The sequence below is a fragment of the Lampetra fluviatilis genome, unplaced genomic scaffold (genome assembly GCF_964198595.1).
Source record: "Lampetra fluviatilis unplaced genomic scaffold, kcLamFluv1.1 SCAFFOLD_410, whole genome shotgun sequence".
NCBI classification, from domain to species: Eukaryota; Metazoa; Chordata; class Hyperoartia; order Petromyzontiformes; family Petromyzontidae; genus Lampetra; species Lampetra fluviatilis.
The window spans coordinates 58,691-77,978 of record NW_027621382.1 but is presented as its reverse complement, the minus strand read 5'-3'; the positions used below and the strand labels follow the sequence as shown (position 1 = coordinate 77,978).

The window sequence follows — 19,288 nt, the reverse complement described above, 5'->3', positions numbered from 1 at the left end:
CGCGTTTGCTCTGCCCTCAGCTAAAGGTGTCAACGCGACGCAATCCCATTGGCTTAGCCAACAGAGGCGTGACGTCAGGCCCGCGCGCACGTGACACGCGGCGGCCAATCAGCGAGCGAGCAACCTTCCCCACCTCACCCAACCCCCTAACCCCCCCAACCCCTCGCCCTAACCCCTTAACCCCTCCCCCCACCTCCTAGCCCCTCCCCCCCACCTCCTAGCCCCTCCCCTCTACCCCCCAAACCCCGCCCCCCACCTCCTAGCCCCTCCCCTCTACCCCCCAAACCCCGCCCCCCACCTCCTAGCCCCCCCCCCACCTCCTAGCCCCTCCCCGCTAGCCCCCAAACCCCTCCCCCCACCTCCTAACCCCTCCCCCCACCTCCTAGCCCCTCCCCCTAACTCCTCCCCCCCACCTCCTAACCCCTCCCCCTTAGCTCCCAACCCCTCCCCCCCACCTCTTAGCCCCTCCCCCCTAACCCCTCCCCCCCACCTCCTAACCCCTCCCCCCTAACCCCTCCCCCCCACCTCCTAACCCCTCCCCCCTAACCCCTCCCCCCCACCTCCTAACCCCTCCCCCTTAGCTCCCAACCCCTCCCCCCCACCTCTTAGCCCCTCCCCCCTAACCCCTCCCCCCCACCTCCTAACCCCTCCCCCCTAACCCCTCCCCCCCACCTCCTAACCCCTCCCCCTAACCACCCTAGCCCCTCCCCCTATCTCCTAGCCCCTCCCCCCTCCCCCCCACCTCCTAGCCCCTCCCCCCTATCTCCCCAACCCCCTCCCCCCCACCTCCTAACCCCTCCCCCCTAACCCCTCCCCCCCACCTCCTAACCCCTCCCCCCTAACCCCTCCCCCCTAACCCCTCCCCCCCACCTCCTAACCCCTCCCCCTAACCACCCTAGCCCCTCCCCCTATCTCCTAGCCCCTCCCCCCTATTCCCCCAACCCCCTCCCCCCCACCTCCTAGCCCCTCCCCCCTATCCCCCCAACCCCCTCCCCCCCACCTCCTAGCCCCTCCCCCCTATCCCCCCAACCCCCTCCCCCCCACCTCCTAACCCCTCCCCCCTAGCCCCTCCCCCTACCTCCTAGCCCCTCCCCACCCCCACCTCCTAACCCCTCCCCCTAACCCCTCCCCCCCACCTCCTGACCCCTCCCCCCTCCCTGACCCCCACCTCGGTGACGAGGCGACACGTAGCGAAAATCCCTCCGCGGCGGCGGCGCGAGCGAGCGAGCGAATCGGCTTTCGCGGGAAAGCCGCTTCACCGCCTCCGCCGCCTCGGTATCTCTCGCGGCTCCGGCCGTGTATCGGTCCGAGAGAAGAAAATAATCCCGGCGGGTTTCGTTCATTGAATTCGTTCGCTCGCTCGTCGTTCCACCCAAAACCTCGGCATTGATTCGTTCAGCTCGGCACCGATGGTGCGCGGTTTGTATTTTTTAAAACAAATTTAGTTAAAAAAAAAATAACAAGAAAGTAGTGCGTTAAGACGGCTTTACATCACGCAGAAAGTCGGCGAGTTGGAGTCCAAGAAGCTCGAATCGGTGATGGGGGTGATGGGGATGGTGATGGGGGTGATGGTGGTGGTGATGGGGGTGATGGGGGTGATGGGGTGGGCGTGGTGATGGGGGGGGGGTGATGGTGATGGGGGTGGTGATGGGGGTTGAGGGTGATGGTGATGGGGAGTGATGAGGTGATGGTGGTGATGGGGGGTGTGTGATGATGATGGGGGTGGTATTGATGATGATGTAATTGTGATGATGGTGGTGATGTCAGTGTTGAAGATGGTGATGGGGGTGGTGATGGGGGTGGTGGGGGTGGTGAGGGGGGGGGGTGATGGGGGTGGTGATGGGGGTGATGATGGGGGTGGTGATGGGGGTGGTGGTAGTGGTGAGGGGGGTGGTGATGGGGGTGGTGGTGGTGATGGTGGGGGTGGTGAGGGGGGTGGTGGTGATGGGGGGGGGGGTGATGGGGGTGGTGATGAGGGTGATGGTGGTGGTGATGGTGGGGGTGGTGAGGGGGGGGGTGATGGGGGTGATGATGGTGGTGAGGGGGGGGTGATGGTGGGGGTGGTGATGGGGGGTGATGGGGGTGATGATGGTGGTGGGGATGGTGGTGATGGGGGGGCGGGGTGATGGTGGTGGTGATGGGGGTGGTGATGGGGGTGGTGGTGATGAGGTGATGTATGTGATGGGGGTAGTATTGATGATGTCATTGTGATGATGGTGTTGATGTTGTCAGTGTGATGGTGGTGGGGGTGATGGTGATGGGGGTGATGGTGATGGGGGTGGTGGTGATGGTGGTGATGAGGGTTGTGGTGATGGGGGTGGTATTGATGATGATGTAATTGTGATGATGGTGGTGATGTTGATGTTGTCAGTGTTGAAGATGGTGATGGGGGTGATGGTGATGGGGGTGGTGATGATGGGGGTGGTATTGATGATGATGTAATTGTGATGATGGTGGTGATGTTGATGTTGTCAGTGTTGAAGATGGTGATGGGGGTGATGGTGATGGGGGTGGTGATAATGGTGGTGATGATGGGGGTGGTATTGATGATGATGTAATTGTGATGATGGTGATGATGTTGTCAGTGTTGAAGATGGTGATGGGGGTGATGGTGATGGGGGTGATGACATCGCACTAACCAGAGACTCGAGGAACTAAAAGAGACTGAAGGTGCCTCCTTGTATGATGCTGCTGATGATGATGGTGATGATGTTGCTGATTGTGATGATGATGGTGGTGGTGATGGTGATGCTGCTGACGATGATGAAGATGGTGATGATGATGTTGCTGCTGATGATGATGGTGATGATGATGCTGGGTGATGATGCTGGGTGATGATGTTGCTGCTGCTGCTGATGATGATGGTGATGTTGCTGCTGCTGATGATGATGATGTTGCTGCTGATGATGCTGCTGATGATGATGTTGCCGATGATGGTGATGTTGCTGATTATGATGCTGATGATGATGGTGATGATGATGATGCTGCTGCTGCTGATGATGGTGATGATGATACTAATGGTGATACTAATGGTGATGATGGTGATACTAATGATGATGTTGATGATACTAATGATGATGTTGATGATACTAATTGTGATGATGATGATGTCGCTGGTGATGTTGGTGGTGAAGTAGTGATGATGATGTTGATGATGTTGATGATGATGATGTCGGTGGTGATGTCGGTGGTGATACTAATGATGATGTTGATGATGATGTCGGTGTTGATGTCGCTGGTGATGTAGTGATGCCATCACCGCCACCTCGCCGCCGCCGCCTGCGTCTGCTCCACCTCGTGGCCATCATCAGCGCCGTCTTCACGCTCGCACTCTGGCTCATGATGGGCTGCGGGCCAGACTCAGCTGGTGGACAACGAGGTGGAGGTGGTGGAGGTGGAGGTGGAGGAGAGATGAGGAGGAGGAGGGATGGAGGAGATAGAAACGACACTGACAAGGTGATGGTGGTGATGGTGGTGGTGGTGGTGATGGTGGTGGTGGTGATGGTGGTGGTGATGGTGGAGGTGGTGGTGATGGTGGAGGTGGTGGTAGTGGTGATGGTGGTGGTGATGGTGGTGGTTGTGGTGGTGATGGTGATGGTGGAGGTGGTGGAGGTAGAGGAGGAGGAGGTGGAAGAGGTGGTGGTGGAGAGATGATGAGGAGGAGGGATGGAGGAGATAGAAACGACACTGACAAGGTGATGGGGGTGATGGTGGTGATGGGGGTGATGGTGGTGATGGGGGTGATGATGGTGATGGTGGAGGAGGTGGTGGAGGAGGTGGTGGAGGTGGTGGTGGAGGAGGTGGTGGTGGAGAGATGAGGAGGAGGAGGGATGGAGGAGATAGAAACGACACTGACAAGGTGATGGGGGTGATGGTGGTGATGGGGGTGATGGTGGTGATGGGGGTGATGATGGTGATGGTGGAGGAGGTGGTGGAGGAGGTGGTGGAGGTGGTGGTGGAGGAGGTGGTGGTGGAGAGATGAGGAGGAGGAGGGATGGAGGAGATAGAAACGACACTGACAAGGTGATGGTGGTGATGATAGTGATGATGATGGTGGTGGTGATGTTAATGATGATGGTGACGATGATGTTAATGATGATGGTGTTGACGATGATGGTGACGATGATGACGATGATGACGATGATGGTGTTGATGATGATAGTGATGATGATGATAGTGACGATGATGTTGACGATGTTAATGACGATGTTGATGACGGTGATGGTGTTGATGATGATAGTGATGATGATGATAGTGACGATGATGTTGACGATGTTAATGACGATGTTGATGATGTTGATGATCCCAGTCAGTCAGCCACCTTTACGACGAGGCGGCGGCGGTGGAGGAGGTGGAGTTGGAGGTGGACGACTTTGTGGGTGGAGGTGGACCTCCGGCGTGGGGACCCCACGTTCTGTCCGTGATCGTCCCGTTCCGAGGGCGCTGGGAGCAGCTGCTGGAGATGGTTCCACATCTCCACCGGTTCCTGCGCTCACAGCGAGTGAGACATCACATCCTGGTGGTGCACCAGGTGGACACGCTGCGGTGAGGTGATGGGGGCGGTGATGGGGGGTGATGGGGGGTGATGGGGGTGATGGGGGATGATGGGGGGGTGATGGGGGGTGATGGGGGGGTGATGGGAGGGTGTGTGTGTGCATGTGTGCGTGTATGTGTGTATATATACGTGTGTCTGCGTGTGTGTGCGTGTCTGTGTGTGTGTATATACGTGCGTGTGTGTGTCTGCGTGTGTGTGTCTGCGTGTGTGCGTGTGTGTCTGTGTGTGTGTAGGGGCCTTACCATCAGCCCCACCAAAACTAAGCACCTGCCTGGGTATTTTGTACCATCGGACACTCCACCCCCACAACTCCCAATTGGTGATGGGGCAGTTGTGGAGAGAGTGGAGAGTTTCCCATACCTGGGCAGTGTGCTCATGACCGGCTCCAGTTTATCAGCAGAGGTCTCACTCCGAATCAGTCGAGCGGCAATATCTTTTCATCGGTTGCGTGACGCTGTGTGGAAGCTACCTGGTCTGTCGCTCCGCACGAAGCTTCAGGTCTTCTCGGCCACGGTCATTCCCTCCCTTCTCTACGCTTGCGAAACGTGGACCCCCCTAGTGGAGCATCTTCGCCGGTTGGAAACATTTAGGCTGGCCTGCCTACGATCCATCCTGGGTTTAACCAGGCTGGATTGTGTGAGGAGCTCACAAGTCCTTGAAAGATCTGGGCAAAGTCCCATCAGTGAGCTCCTCCGGCAGGCAAGGCTGCGTTGGCTGGGTCATGTAGCCCGCATGCCCAGCCACCGCATGCCTAAACAGCTTTTGTTCGGCCGGATCGAGGGGGCTAAACGGGCGCGGCACGGGCTAGAGAAGAGATGGAGTGATGTGGTACAGGAGGACGTGGAGCTGAGTGGACTTGCCGATGACTGGTACCAGCGGTGTCAAGATCGGCCTCAGTGGAGGAGGCTCGTGAAGGACGCTACTGGGCAGTTGGAGGCAGTCGCCCTCCAACAACAACGGAGGGCGGAGGAGCGACGCTCACAACAACGAGCGGAGCGCCGGGTGGCTAAAGCACAGCAAGTTGGTACAGTAGGGGGCACAGGTGGTGCATCAGCCAGTCGTCTCGGTCATCTCGGTCAGTCGACCCGTGGCACCTGGGTCTGCCCCGTGACCTCCTGCCAGCGGGCGTTCGACACTTCACGTGGCCTCAAGGTGCACATGGCCTGGCACAAGCGTCGTGGTGACGTCACCGCCACTTAGTGGCGAATGGCGGTTGTTGTTGTTGTTGTGTATATACGTGTGTGTGTGTGTCTGCGTGTGTGTGTGCGCGTGTGTGTGTCTGCGTGTGTGCGTGTGTGTCTGTGTGTGTGTATATACGTGTGTGTGTGTGTCTGCGTGTGTGCGTGTGTGTGTGTGTGTCTGCGTGTGTGCGTGTGTGTGTGTGTCTGCGTGTGTGTGCGTGTGCGCGTACAGCTTCAACAGAGCCGCCCTCATCAACGCCGGCTTCCTGCTGAGCCCCGAGCACAGTGACTACGTCGCCATGCACGACGTAGACCTGCTGCCCCTCAACGCGGCGTTGAACTACGGCTTCCCGGCCCAGGGGCCATTCCACGTGGCATCACCACAACTCCACCCCCTCTACCACTACCCCACGTTCGTGGGGGGCATTCTCATCATCACGAAGGAGCACTACCGCAAGGTTGGGACGCTCAGTCAGTCAGTGAGTGAGCGAGTCAGGCAGTGAGTGAGTCAGTCAGTGAGTCAGGCAGTGAGTGAGTCAGTCAGTCACTCAGTCAACCACTCACTCAGTCACTCAGTCAAACACTCACTCAGTCAGTCAGTCACTCAGTCAACCACTCACTCAGTCAATCAATCACTCACTCACTCAGGCAATCACTCAGTCAGTCAACCACTCACTTAGTCAACCACTCACTCAGTCACTCAGTCAACCACTCACTCAGTCAAACACTCACTCACTCAGCCACTCACTCACTCACTCAGCCACTCATTCAGTCAGCTACTCACTCAGTCAGTCAGCCACTCACTCACTCAGCCACTCATTCAGTCAGCCACTCATTCAGTCAGCTACTCACTCAGTCAGCCACTCAGTCAGCTACTCACTCAGTCACTCACTCACTCACTCATTCACTCAGTCAATCACTCAGTCAAACACTCACTCAGTCAACCACTCACTCACTCAGTCACTCACTCACTCAGCCACTCATTCAGTCAGCCACTCATTCAGTCAGCCACTCACTCAGTCACTCACTCAGTCTCTCTCTGTATGGTATCTGTGTGTGTGTGTATCAATGCTGTGCTGCACCCCCTCTACCACTACCCCACGTTCGTGGGGGCATTCTCATCATCACCAAGCAGCACTACCGCAAGGTTGGGACGCTCAGTCAGTCAGTGAGTGAGTCAGGCAGTGAGTCAGTCAGTGAGTGAGTCAGTCAGTCAACCACTCAGTCAGTGAGTGAGTCAGGCAGTGAGTCAGTCAGTGAGTGAGTCAGTCACTCAGTCAGTCAACCACTCAGTCAGTCAGTGAGTGAGTCAGTGAGTGAGTCAGTCAGTCAGTCAACCACTCAGTCAGTCAGTGAGTGAGTCAGTGAGTGAGTCAGTCAGCCACTCAGTCAGTCAGTGAGTGAGTCAGTCAGTCAGTCAACCACTCAGTCAGTCAGTGAGTGAGTCAGTGAGTCAGTCAGTCAGCCACTCAGTCAGTCAGTGAGTGAGTCAGTCAGTCAGTCAACCACTCAGTCAGTCAGTGAGTGAGTCAGTGAGTGAGTCAGTCAGCCACTCAGTCAGTCAGTGAGTGAGTCAGTCAGTCAACCACTCAGTCAGTCAGTGAGTGAGTCAGTGAGTGAGTCAGTCAGCCACTCAGTCAGTCAGTGAGTGAGTCAGTCAGTCAGTCAACCACTCAGTCAGTCAGTGAGTGAGTCAGTGAGTGAGTCAGTCAGTCAGTCAACCACTCACTCAGTCAGTGAGTCGCTCAGTCACTCACTCAGTCAGTCAGTCACTCAGTCACTCACTCAGTCAGTCAGTCAGTCACTCACTCAGTCACTCAGTCAATCACTCAGTCAAACACTCACTCACTCAGTCAACCACTCACTCACTCAGTCACTCACTCACTCACTCAGCCACTCATTCAGTCAGCCACTCATTCAGTCAGCCACTCACTCAGTCACTCACTCAGTCTCTCTCTGTATGGTATCTGTGTGTGTGTGTGTATCAATGCTGTGCTGCACCCCCTCTACCACTACCCCACGTTCGTGGGGGCATTCTCATCATCACCAAGCAGCACTACCGCAAGGTTGGGACGCTCAGTCAGTCAGTGAGTGAGTCAGGCAGTGAGTCAGTCAGTGAGTGAGTCAGTCAGTCAACCACTCAGTCAGTCAGTGAGTGAGTCAGGCAGTGAGTCAGTCAGTGAGTGAGTCAGTCACTCAGTCAGTCAACCACTCAGTCAGTCAGTGAGTGAGTCAGTGAGTGAGTCAGTCAGTCAGTCAACCACTCAGTCAGTCAGTGAGTGAGTCAGTGAGTGAGTCAGTCAGCCACTCAGTCAGTCAGTGAGTGAGTCAGTCAGTCAACCACTCAGTCAGTCAGTGAGTGAGTCAGTCAGCCACTCAGTCAGTCAGTGAGTGAGTCAGTCAGTCAACCACTCAGTCAGTCAGTGAGTGAGTCAGTGAGTGAGTCAGTCAGCCACTCAGTCAGTCAGTGAGTGAGTCAGTCAGTCAACCACTCAGTCAGTCAGTGAGTGAGTCAGTGAGTGAGTCAGTCAGCCACTCAGTCAGTCAGTGAGTGAGTCAGTCAGTCAGTCAACCACTCAGTCAGTCAGTGAGTGAGTCAGTGAGTGAGTCAGTCAGCCACTCAGTCAGTCAGTGAGTGAGTCAGTCAGTCAACCACTCAGTCAGTCAGTGAGTGAGTCAGTGAGTGAGTCAGTCAGCCACTCAGTCAGTCAGTGAGTGAGTCAGTCAGTCAGTCAACCACTCAGTCAGTCAGTGAGTGAGTCAGTGAGTGAGTCAGTCAGTCAGTCAACCACTCACTCAGTCAGTGAGTCGCTCAGTCACTCACTCAGTCAGTCAGTCACTCAGTCACTCACTCAGTCAGTCAGTCAGTCACTCACTCATTCACTCAGTCAATCACTCAGTCAAACACTCACTCAGTCAACCACTCACTCACTCAGTCACTCACTCACTCAGCCACTCATTCAGTCAGCCACTCATTCAGTCAGCCACTCACTCAGTCACTCACTCAGTCTCTCTCTGTATGGTATCTGTGTGTGTGTGTGTATCAATGCTGTGCTGCACCCCCTCTACCACTACCCCACGTTCGTGGGGGCATTCTCATCATCACCAAGCAGCACTACCGCAAGGTTGGGACGCTCAGTCAGTCAGTGAGTGAGTCAGGCAGTGAGTCAGTCAGTGAGTGAGTCAGTCAGTCAACCACTCAGTCAGTGAGTGAGTCAGGCAGTGAGTCAGTCAGTGAGTGAGTCAGTCACTCAGTCAGTCAACCACTCAGTCAGTCAGTGAGTGAGTCAGTGAGTGAGTCAGTCAGTCAGTCAACCACTCAGTCAGTCAGTGAGTGAGTCAGTGAGTGAGTCAGTCAGTCAGTCAACCACTCACTCAGTCAGTGAGTCGCTCAGTCACTCACTCAGTCAGTCAGTCACTCAGTCACTCACTCAGTCAGTCAGTCAGTCACTCACTCAGTCACTCAGTCAATCACTCAGTCAAACACTCACTCACTCAGTCAACCACTCACTCACTCAGTCACTCACTCACTCACTCAGCCACTCATTCAGTCAGCCACTCATTCAGTCAGCCACTCACTCAGTCACTCACTCAGTCTCTCTCTGTATGGTATCTGTGTGTGTGTGTATCAATGCTGTGCTGCACCCCCTCTACCACTACCCCACGTTCGTGGGGGCATTCTCATCATCACCAAGCAGCACTACCGCAAGGTTGGGACGCTCAGTCAGTCAGTGAGTGAGTCAGGCAGTGAGTCAGTCAGTGAGTGAGTCAGTCAGTCAACCACTCAGTCAGTCAGTGAGTGAGTCAGGCAGTGAGTCAGTCAGTGAGTGAGTCAGTCACTCAGTCAGTCAACCACTCAGTCAGTCAGTGAGTGAGTCAGTGAGTGAGTCAGTCAGTCAGTCAACCACTCAGTCAGTCAGTGAGTGAGTCAGTGAGTGAGTCAGTCAGCCACTCAGTCAGTCAGTGAGTGAGTCAGTCAGTCAACCACTCAGTCAGTCAGTGAGTGAGTCAGTGAGTGAGTCAGTCAGCCACTCAGTCAGTCAGTGAGTGAGTCAGTCAGTCAGTCAACCACTCAGTCAGTCAGTGAGTGAGTCAGTGAGTGAGTCAGTCAGCCACTCAGTCAGTCAGTGAGTGAGTCAGTCAGTCAGTCAACCACTCAGTCAGTCAGTGAGTGAGTCAGTGAGTGAGTCAGTCAGCCACTCAGTCAGTCAGTGAGTGAGTCAGTCAGTCAGTCAACCACTCAGTCAGTCAGTGAGCGAGTCAGTGAGTGAGTCAGTCAGCCACTCAGTCAGTCAGTGAGTGAGTCAGTCAGTCAGTCAACCAGTCAGTCAGTGAGTGAGTCAGTGAGTGAGTGAGTCAGTCAGTCAACCACTCAGTCAGTCAGTGAGTGAGTCAGTCAGTGAGTGAGTCAGTCAGTCAGTCAACCACTCAGTCAGTCAGTGAGTGAGTCAGTGAGTCAGTCAGTGAGTGAGTCAGTGAGTCAGGCAGTCAGTGAGTGAGTCAGTCATTGAGTGAGTCAGTCAGTCAGTCAGCCACTCAGTCAGCCACTGGTGTAGTGGTGGTGTAGCAGTGGTGGTGTAGTAGTGGTGTAGTGGTGGTGGTGTAGTGGTGGTGGTGGTGGTGTAGCGGTGGTGGTGTGGTGGTGGTGTAGTGGTGGTGTAGTGGTGGTGGTGGTGTAGCGGTGGTGGTGTAGCGGTGGTGGTGTGGTGGTGGTGTAGTGGTGGTGTAGTGGTAGTGGTGGTGTAGCAGTGGTGGTGGTGTAGTGGTGGTGGTGTGGTGGTGGTGTAGTGGTGGTGTAGTGGTAGTGGTGGTGTAGCAGTGGTGGTGGTGTAGTGGTGGTGGTGTGGTGGTGGTGTAGTGGTGGTGTAGTGGTGGTGGTGTAGTGGTGGTGGTGTATTGGTGGTGTATTGGTCGTGTAGTGGTGGTGGTGTTAGTGGTGGTGTTAGTGGTGGTGTAGTGGTGGTGTAGCGGTGGTGGTGGTGTAGTGGTGGTGGTGTATTGGTGGTGTAGTGGTGGTGGTGTATTGGTGGTGTAGTGGTGGTGGTGTAGTGGTGGTGTAGTGGTGGTGTAGTGGTGGTGTAGTGGTGGTGGTGGTGTAGTGGTGGTGGTGTAGTGGTGGTGTAGTGGTGGTGGTGATGGTGGTGGTGGTGGTGTAGTGGTGGTGGTGGTGTAGTGGTGGTGGTGGTCTAGCAGTGGTGGTGTAGTGGTGGTGGTGGTGGTGGTGTAGTGGTGGTGGTGATGGTGGTGTAGTGGTGGTGGTGGTGGTATAGCGGTGGTGGTGTAGTGGTGGTGGTGTAGTGGTGGTGGTGGTGTAGTGGTGGTGGTGTAGTGGTGGTGGTGTAGTGGTGGTGGTGTAGTGGTGGTGGTGGTGTAGCGGTGGTGGTGGTGTGGTGGTGGTGGTGTAGTGGTGGTGGTGATGTTAGTGGTGGTGGTGTAGTGGTGGTGGTGGTGTAGTGGTGGTGTAACGGTGGTGGTGGTGTAGTGGTGGTGTAGTGGTGGTGTAGTGGTGGTGTAGTGGTGGTGTAGTGGTGGTGGTGATGGTGGTGGTTGTGGTGGTGGTGTAGTGGTGGTTGTGGTGGTGGTGTAGTGGTGGTTGTGGTGGTGGTTGTGGTGGTGGTGTAGTGGTGGTTGTGGTGGTGGTTGTGGTGTAGTGGTGGTGGTGGTGTAGTGGTGGTTGTGGTGGTGGTGGTTGTGGTGGTGGTTGTGGTGTAGTGGTGGTGGTGGTGTAGTGGTGGTGGTGCTGTAGTGGTGGTGGTGTAGTGGTGGTGGTGATGTTAGTGGTGGTGGTGTAACGGTGGTGGTGGTGTAGTGGTGGTGGTGGTGTAGTGGTGGTGGTGGTGTAGTGGTGGTGTAGTGGTGGTGGTTGTGGTGTAGTGGTGGTGGTGGTTGTGGTGGTGGTGGTGTAGTGGTGGTGGCCTTCATAGACGCTGCTGCTGCTACTACTAACAGCACTTGCCCCTGCTGTGTGTGAAAGGCTACACGGGGGACCTTTGTCTGTGTCCTCAGTGCAATGGGCTGTCCAATCGGTTCTGGGGATGGGGTCGAGAAGATGATGAATTCTACAAGCGGATGATGGAGGCCGGGTTACAGGTACTCACTCAGTCACTCACTCAGTCACTCACTCAGTCACTCACTCAGTCACTCACTCAGTCAGTCAGTCACTCACTCAGTCACTCACTCAGTCATTCACTCAGCCACTCACTCACTCAGCCACTCACTCACTCAGTCACTCACTCACTCACTCAGTCACTCAGCCACTCACTCAGTCACTCACTCACTCACTCAGCCACTCACTCAGTCACTCACACACTCACTAAGCCACTCACTCACTCACCCAGTCCCTCAGTCACTCACTCAGCCACTCACTCAGACACTCACTCACTCAGATACTCACTACGCACTCACTACGCACTCTGCTACTCACTCACTCAGTCACTCACTCAGTCACTCACTCACTCAGTCACTCAGTCAGTCACTCACTCAGCCACTCAGTTAGTCACTCACTCAGTCACTCAGTCACTCACTCACTCATTCAGTCACTCACTCACTCAGCCACTCACTCAGTCACTCACACACTCACTAAGCCACTCACTCACTCACCCAGTCCCTCAGTCACTCACTCAGCCACTCACTCAGACACTCACTCACTCAGATACTCATTACGCACTCACTACGCACTCTGCTACTCACTCACTCAGTCACTCACTCAGTCACTCACTCACTCAGTCACTCACTCACTCAGTCACTCAGTCAGTCACTCACTCAGCCACTCAGTCAGTCACTCACTCAGTCACTCAGTCACTCACTCACTCATTCAGTCACTCACTCACTCAGTCACTCACTCAGTCACTCACTCAGTCACTCACTCAGTCACTCAGTCACTCACTCAGCTACTCACTCACTACTCACTATTCACACGTACACACACACGTGTGTACGTGTGTACGTGTTGTTAGTTGTGTGCGTGTGTCTGTACATGTGTAGTAACGCTCACGACTCGTTCACACCGGAGTTGGAGGCACACTTGTTTATTTAACACCAACGTTGTGACATACACATTTGAGGGGGTATCGGCCCCCTCACCCGTCTATCTGAGGACACACCTCTCTAGCTAACCCTAGCCTGCCTCTGAGTCCTCCACTAATGGGCTAGGGGAGGCTATCTTGGCCCGACACTGGTCAGTCGGGCCCGGTACCCAGAGTCCAGACCAGCACTGGCTCTGGCTCTGGTACCACGCCACTGGCTCGAGCCTGCGCGGTCCTGATAAGGACGGCGTACCAGGGGGAGTCCAGGGCTCTATCTCAGACGTCTTCCGCCTCCTCTTCTTTAGCTAAACATCACTCCCGAGCCCTTCGATACATTCCCCTTTTATACCCAACCCCTCCCTGAGGGGTGGGGCCCCGGGGGATCATAACGACCGAATCGACCCCCCAGGGTGTCTGGCGCGGACGTCGCAGAGGGCACCTGCTTGTGCACACATGTAGCCCCGCCTACTGTGTTTGTTTACCATAGGCTGCCATGCATAACGGGCTCTCTCTCTAACACCCCTACATCACTCCCCCCCGCATAGCATGCAGCCGTCCCGGCTGCCAACATACAAAAATTTGACAATAAAGGTGCCTTCACCCCCTGACCGCGCGTGTGCCTCACTATTTTTGAACAATAACAGGAACCAGAACAAGAACGCAACAGCAAGATGAGAAACAACCCGACGCACCCCCCCCCGAATAAATACGAATTCCGTAAAAAAAACAGCCTATATACAATCAGCAGGGAACCCACCACGCACACACAACACACGGTGAAGCCAACATATGTACATCCGAGGAGCGGGGAACACACCACCCACACAACACCCAATAAACACAACAGCTATGTACACATTTTCCGGCCTCACAACAGTTTGCGCATTTTAGCGCGCGTCCTTGCAGCGGGCCCCTCGCACGGGGTAACCCCGCGTGGCGGACCATCAGGTGGCGACTGTCCGTCTTGGGGTGAGCATTCATCCGACTCCGCGTGACCCTCGGTATCCGCAGGAGGGGTGATCGGGCGTGAGCCCGTCACTCCCGATGCTCCTGAAGGTGGCACAGCCGGCAAGGCATTAGGTGAGAGCGACGGAGACGGACCCAGCGAGTCGGCCGACCCCCCACACGTTTGGCCACGCGCGTGTGAAGTGGGATTGTGTACCGCTGCGAAGGGTTTCAACCTAGAGGGGTGCACGAACCATCTCCGCTTCCCCCACTTTATGCGCACGCACTGCGGACGTAACACCTCCACCACTTCCACAGGGCCCCGCCACGGCCGCACCAGTTTAGAGGAGGTTGCCAGTGGCACCTGGGGGCAGTGCAACCATGCCTTGTCCCCCGGCTTCCACTGCAGTATGTGCGCTCGACTCAATCTGAGGCGCTCATTCGCCTTCTGACGGAGGTCAGAGTTTTGCATTGCAGCATCCCGTGCCTCGGTCAATTTGTCCAGATTAAATTTAACGTGGTCAGCCAGATTAGTTTTTCCCTGCGGCACGGGGATCCGCAACTGGGCACGAACAGGCGGGTCTGGTTCTCGGCCGTACATGAGGTAAAAGGGAGAAAACCCCGTAGCTGCATGGGGTGCCATCCGGTACGCCGCCAAGACCCCCTGAATTTGTAGGTCCCAATCCGTTTGCGAGTCCGAAACTTGTTGTGATAACATGGACGAGATGGTGCGATGCAAACGTTCGACCATCCCGTCAGTTTGTGGGTGATATGGGGAGGTCCGAATTTTCTTTGTGCCCAGGAGATCGCAGACTTGTCTGAGTAGTTTACCGGAAAAATTTCTGCCCTGGTCGGTCAGCAACCTCTCCGGAGCACCTTTGTCCAGGACATAACCCTGAACAAAGGCCTCCACGATGGCTGCTGCCGACTGGTTGGCCAGAGGCCAGGCCATAGGCCAGCGTGTAAAATACTCGACACCAGTCAACAAATATCTATTCCCCCTGGGGGTGGCGGGGAATGGTCCCAAAATGTCCAGAGCGACCAGCTCGTTTATCCTGGACACTTTGATCGATTGCAAAGGCGGGTTAGACTCCCGTGCCGGCGGTTTGCGTTGTGCACATTGAGGGCATGATCCCAACAAATCCCCAACATCCCTCGTCATGCCAGGCCAATAAAAATCAAGTTGCAACAAGGCGAGAGTCTTTTGGGTCCCCAGGTGTAGGAGGCGCTCATGAGCGGCCCATACCACCCTACCCCGCAACCCAGTAGGGACCACCAGCCGATGTCGGCGTGACTTCCCGTCCCAATGCATCAGCAGACCTTGGCACATTTCCCATGCGTCGGAACCACCTCTTTTTCCCCCCGCCGCACCGCCAACGCGACGTCGCCACCCGAGGAGGGAGACATCCTCCATCTGGAGGCGCCCCCATTCAATGACGGGCAACCCCAACAGGGAATCTTTGCCCTGTTGTTCGATCGAATTAGGAACCACTGCATCGTCGTCGTTGGCGGCCGCCAAGACAGGTAGCGATGTGTCCCCTGGAGGCCTGCAACGTCCAGACCCCAGGAGGCATGCACACTCGGAGGCGGTTGGCAAGCGTGACAGAGCGTCCGCGTTGGTGTGGCGAACGCCCTTACGGTATGTGGTTTGGAAATCGTAATCCTGGAGGACCTCCAACCATCGGGACAATTGTCCCGATGGCTGTTGAACCCTCAGGGCGTACTGCAGTGCCGCATGATCTGTGCGGACGGTGAAACGCCGACCGTACAGATATGGGCGATACTGTTGGATGAAATGGACAATTGCCAACAGTTCCCTACGGGTGACACAATATCGTTGCTCCGCTGGAGACAACACCCGACTGCCGTACGCAACCACATGTTCCACGCCGTCAACCACCTGGGAGAGCACGCCCCCAATACCCGTGTTGCTCGCATCGGTGTCGAGCAAGAACGGTTTTGAAAAATCAGGGTAAATCAGGGGAGGAGCGTTTACCAAAGCATCCCGAAGGGAGCAAAAAGCAGCCTCCTCCTCCTGACCCCAGCAAAACCGAACCCCTTTAGATGTTAAAGCATGTAGGGGTTTGGCGATAGTCGCAAAATTAGCGACGAAGCGTCTATAATACGACGCAAACCCAATAAAACTCCTAACCTCTCCCACTGAGGTGGGAGTCGGCCAGGAGCTTACACACTGCGTTTTGGCGGGATCGGTAGAAATACCTGAGCGCCCCACGATGTGCCCCAAATAACGCACCGACTCGCGTAACAAATGGCATTTTTGGGGCTTAAATTTCAAATTAGCAGCCCGCATCTTTAGGAAAACCGCCCGCAACCTCTGGAGATGTTCCTCAAAAGTTTTGCCAAAGACAATGACGTCATCCAAATAAATCAGGCACGACTCCCATTGCAATCCAGCCAAAACCAATTCCATCAACCGCTGGAAAGTTGCCGGCGCTGAGTGTAAGCCCATCGGCAACCGGTTGAATTGAAACAGGCCGTGCGGAGTACGGAAAGCAGTTTTAGGCTTTGAATCATCGTCCAGAGGAAGCTGCCAGAATCCCGAAAGTAAGTCCAATGTGGAGAAGAATCGCGCTCCCGCCAAGGCGTCAAGCGATTCGTCCATCCGTGGGAGCGGGTATGCGTCGGCAACCGTAATTTTATTAAGGCGCCGAAAGTCAACGCAAAACCGCAACGAACCGTCCTGCTTCTTAACCAGGACGATCGGCGCTCCCCAAGGGCTGTTGGAGGGAGAAATTATGTCGGCGGCTAGCATGTCATCAACAGCCGATTTGACATGGTCCTTTTCGGCGGGACTCAACCGAAAAGGATTTAGGCGTATTGGCGCGCTGTCACCCGTATCAATATGGTGACGCAGCAGATGAGTGCAGCCCAAATCGTATTTATCCCGACTGAAAACGTCGGAAAATTCCCTCAGTAGTGTCTTAAGACGTTGGCGCTCTAAATTTGACAGGTCCGTCGATCCCGCGCAAAGCGCCTCGAGCCACCCTTCATCGCTGTCTGAATGTGGTCGCGGTGCAGGGGCAGCGCCGACATGACTCGCGACGGGTTCCTCACAGGGCACCGGCGTTGCGTGAGCAAGCACGGTCCCCTGTGGGACCACCACCGTCTGCGAGCCCACATTGAGGACCGCGATGAAGGGTTCTCCATCCCCTCTCACTATGGTCTGGGCCGGGAGTAAATTAGGTCCACTGACCCCGGCCCTAGACGGTCCCAGCAAAACCCCTTGAGCCCCAATGCCCTTAGCGAAGGGCCGCCGAAGTCTCAAAGGAATTAACATTTGCGCCCCCGGAGGAACGCGCACCGTTCTATCTACGAATGCCGGCACCGTCGCGAACGCCGTCCGGCTCGTAGCGGGGGATGGCAAAAACGCCATGCGTCGGCCCGATGGGAGCTCAATGCATCCCTGGTCGATTAATATCCTAATCGGCATTTTGGCCAGGAAATCCGTCCCCAGCAGGCACGGAACCGCCAGCGAGGAGGAAACAAAAATCGGCCCAGATAATTTAATATCCCCGACACAAATTTGGGCTCGAATTTGTCCGATGATGCCAAGTGAACCCCCGTTAGCAGCAAAGAATGGCACGTTAACAGGCATCAAAGGACGGCTTTGGGCAGGGAGAATGTTATAAATCAACTCCGAAATAATGGTCGCCGATGCTCCTGTATCGACCAGGATGCGCACCTCGACCCCATCGATGTGACCCACAACGGCCGACGACCCTGACGACGCGGCTACAACCCGATGGGCCAACACGGACCACTGGCTGGGTTCAATCTGAGTACCCAGAGCGGTGCGTGTTGGTGCCATGGTACGCGATATTGGCCCCCCCTTCGCTGCGGTGTTTAAGTGTGCGACGGGCGTGTGCGTGGGCCAAACGTGAGGGGTGCCGCGACTCGCCGGATTATGATGGTGGAGCTTGTGACGAGGGCCGGCGTCCCGTTGAGGTGTCGTCCTGCGCTGCCCAGGAGAGCGGCACCCCGAGGCGACGTGGCCCCGGATGCCGCAGTTGTAACAGCGTGGAAGCGCTGGTGACGACGATGGATGTTGTAGACGGCTTGAACCGGCCCGGTCCTCCCGTACTCCCGCTCCATGCTGCCGTTGATGGTCGATGGCGCAAACCTCTTCCGCCGGGAGGGTGGCTGCAGCGACGGCATGCCCGCTCGCCGCCTTGCTGGCCTTCCGTCGTTGAGAGGACAGGTTTGCGTGGAGAAGACGGGCCGCTTGGAGGGAGCACATCTCTGCATCGTCCTGTGCGACAATGACGATGTCTAAGTCGTCCGCCAGCAAAAGTATCTTCTCTGTCACCATGGCGTCGACACCCTCATCATCCATTCGTGGAAAGGCCTCCTTCGCCAGTGCCAGGAGGCTTGTGCGGTACGCCAGGGGCGACTCCTTCGTCCCCCGCTGGCGATCGTAAAAGAGTTGGCGACAGTCCGATGGTGGACCATATACCGCCGACAGCACCTGCATCGCCTTCCGCAGCGTGGAGCGCCTCTCCTTCGAAGCCGATGTTAGAGTGGCGAGGGCGTCGCTGTCGAGAAGTGCTGGCAGCGCGCGGAGAGCCTCGGCGTCTGTCCACTGTGCCATCTCCTGGTGAGCGAGGAAGCGCCGCTGGAAGCCGCCCCAGTCGCCATCCTCGCCCACAAATTCCTTGAGTGGAGGTAGCCGCTGATGTAAGGCAGCGGCTGCAGAGGAAGAACGCACTCCCTCGTCCGCCTCACTGAACTCAGCGTCGGCACGAACCAGCGATGGCATCGCCGGTCGCACCCGTGGTGACGTTCCGCCCGTTGGTGGTGACGCGGCAGGTACTGTACTCCCGCCGTTGGACGCGATGCTTAGAGTGGCCACGCCCTCAACAGCAGCTGCAGCGATGGCGGGAGTTTCAAAATGTTGCTCCGTGGAAATGGCGGGAAGGCGCTGTGATCGTCGGCTGCCGTTGCCCCGTGGCGGTCCCGCAGCCCCCAGCTGCGTGATGGTGTCGAGCATGGCGGCTGCGGCGTACAGCAGCTCGGTCAGCTTCGCGTGCGCCTCCCTCAGCCCCTCCATCGACGGCTCCCCTTCCTCCAGCTGCTGTGGCGTGGATGCGCCCAGCCCCGGCTGGTCGATGGCATCTTCAGCCGTCTCGGGCCCTCTGACTGCAGTGGTGTCTTCTGCCTCTGGTACCCCGACTCGAGTCGTCCGGCGTGTATCCATGTTCGTACTTTGTTTCACTTCTGACGCCAGATGTAGTAACGCTCACGACTCGTTCACACCGGAGTTGGAGGCACACTTGTTTATTTAACACCAACGTTGTGACATACACATTTGAGGGGGTATCGGCCCCCTCACCCGTCTATCTGAGGACACACCTCTCTAGCTAACCCTAGCCTGCCTCTGAGTCCTCCACTAATGGGCTAGGGGAGGCTATCTTGGCCCGACACTGGTCAGTCGGGCCCGGTACCCAGAGTCCAGACCAGCACTGGCTCTGGCTCTGGTACCACGCCACTGGCTCGAGCCTGCGCGGTCCTGATAAGGACGGCGTACCAGGGGGAGTCCAGGGCTCTATCTCAGACGTCTTCCG

The 19,288-nt window shown here is 56.3% G+C and overlaps 1 protein-coding gene across 2 annotated transcripts in view; it reads left to right on the top strand.

Moving 5' to 3' along the window:
• Positions 1-1,239: 1,239 nt before the first annotated feature.
• The window catches only part of B4GALT7 (beta-1,4-galactosyltransferase 7), a 34,742-nt gene continuing 16,693 nt past the window's right edge, over positions 1,240-19,288 (top strand). Inside the window, exons 1-7 of one of the 2 annotated variants that reach the window (XM_078885488.1) lie at positions 1,240-1,535; positions 2,586-2,670; positions 3,248-3,400; positions 3,762-3,859; positions 4,310-4,545; positions 5,969-6,194; positions 11,743-11,826. In XM_078885488.1, coding sequence (XP_078741614.1) covers positions 3,250-3,400; positions 3,762-3,859; positions 4,310-4,545; positions 5,969-6,194; positions 11,743-11,826 — 795 coding nt within the window. In that variant the 5' untranslated portion in view covers positions 1,240-1,535; positions 2,586-2,670; positions 3,248-3,249. Of the gene's footprint in view, positions 1,536-2,585; positions 2,671-3,247; positions 3,401-3,761; positions 3,860-3,958; positions 4,024-4,309; positions 4,546-5,968; positions 6,195-11,742; positions 11,827-19,288 lie in introns of those variants that run through there. The other variant, XM_078885487.1, reaches the window with a different exon arrangement.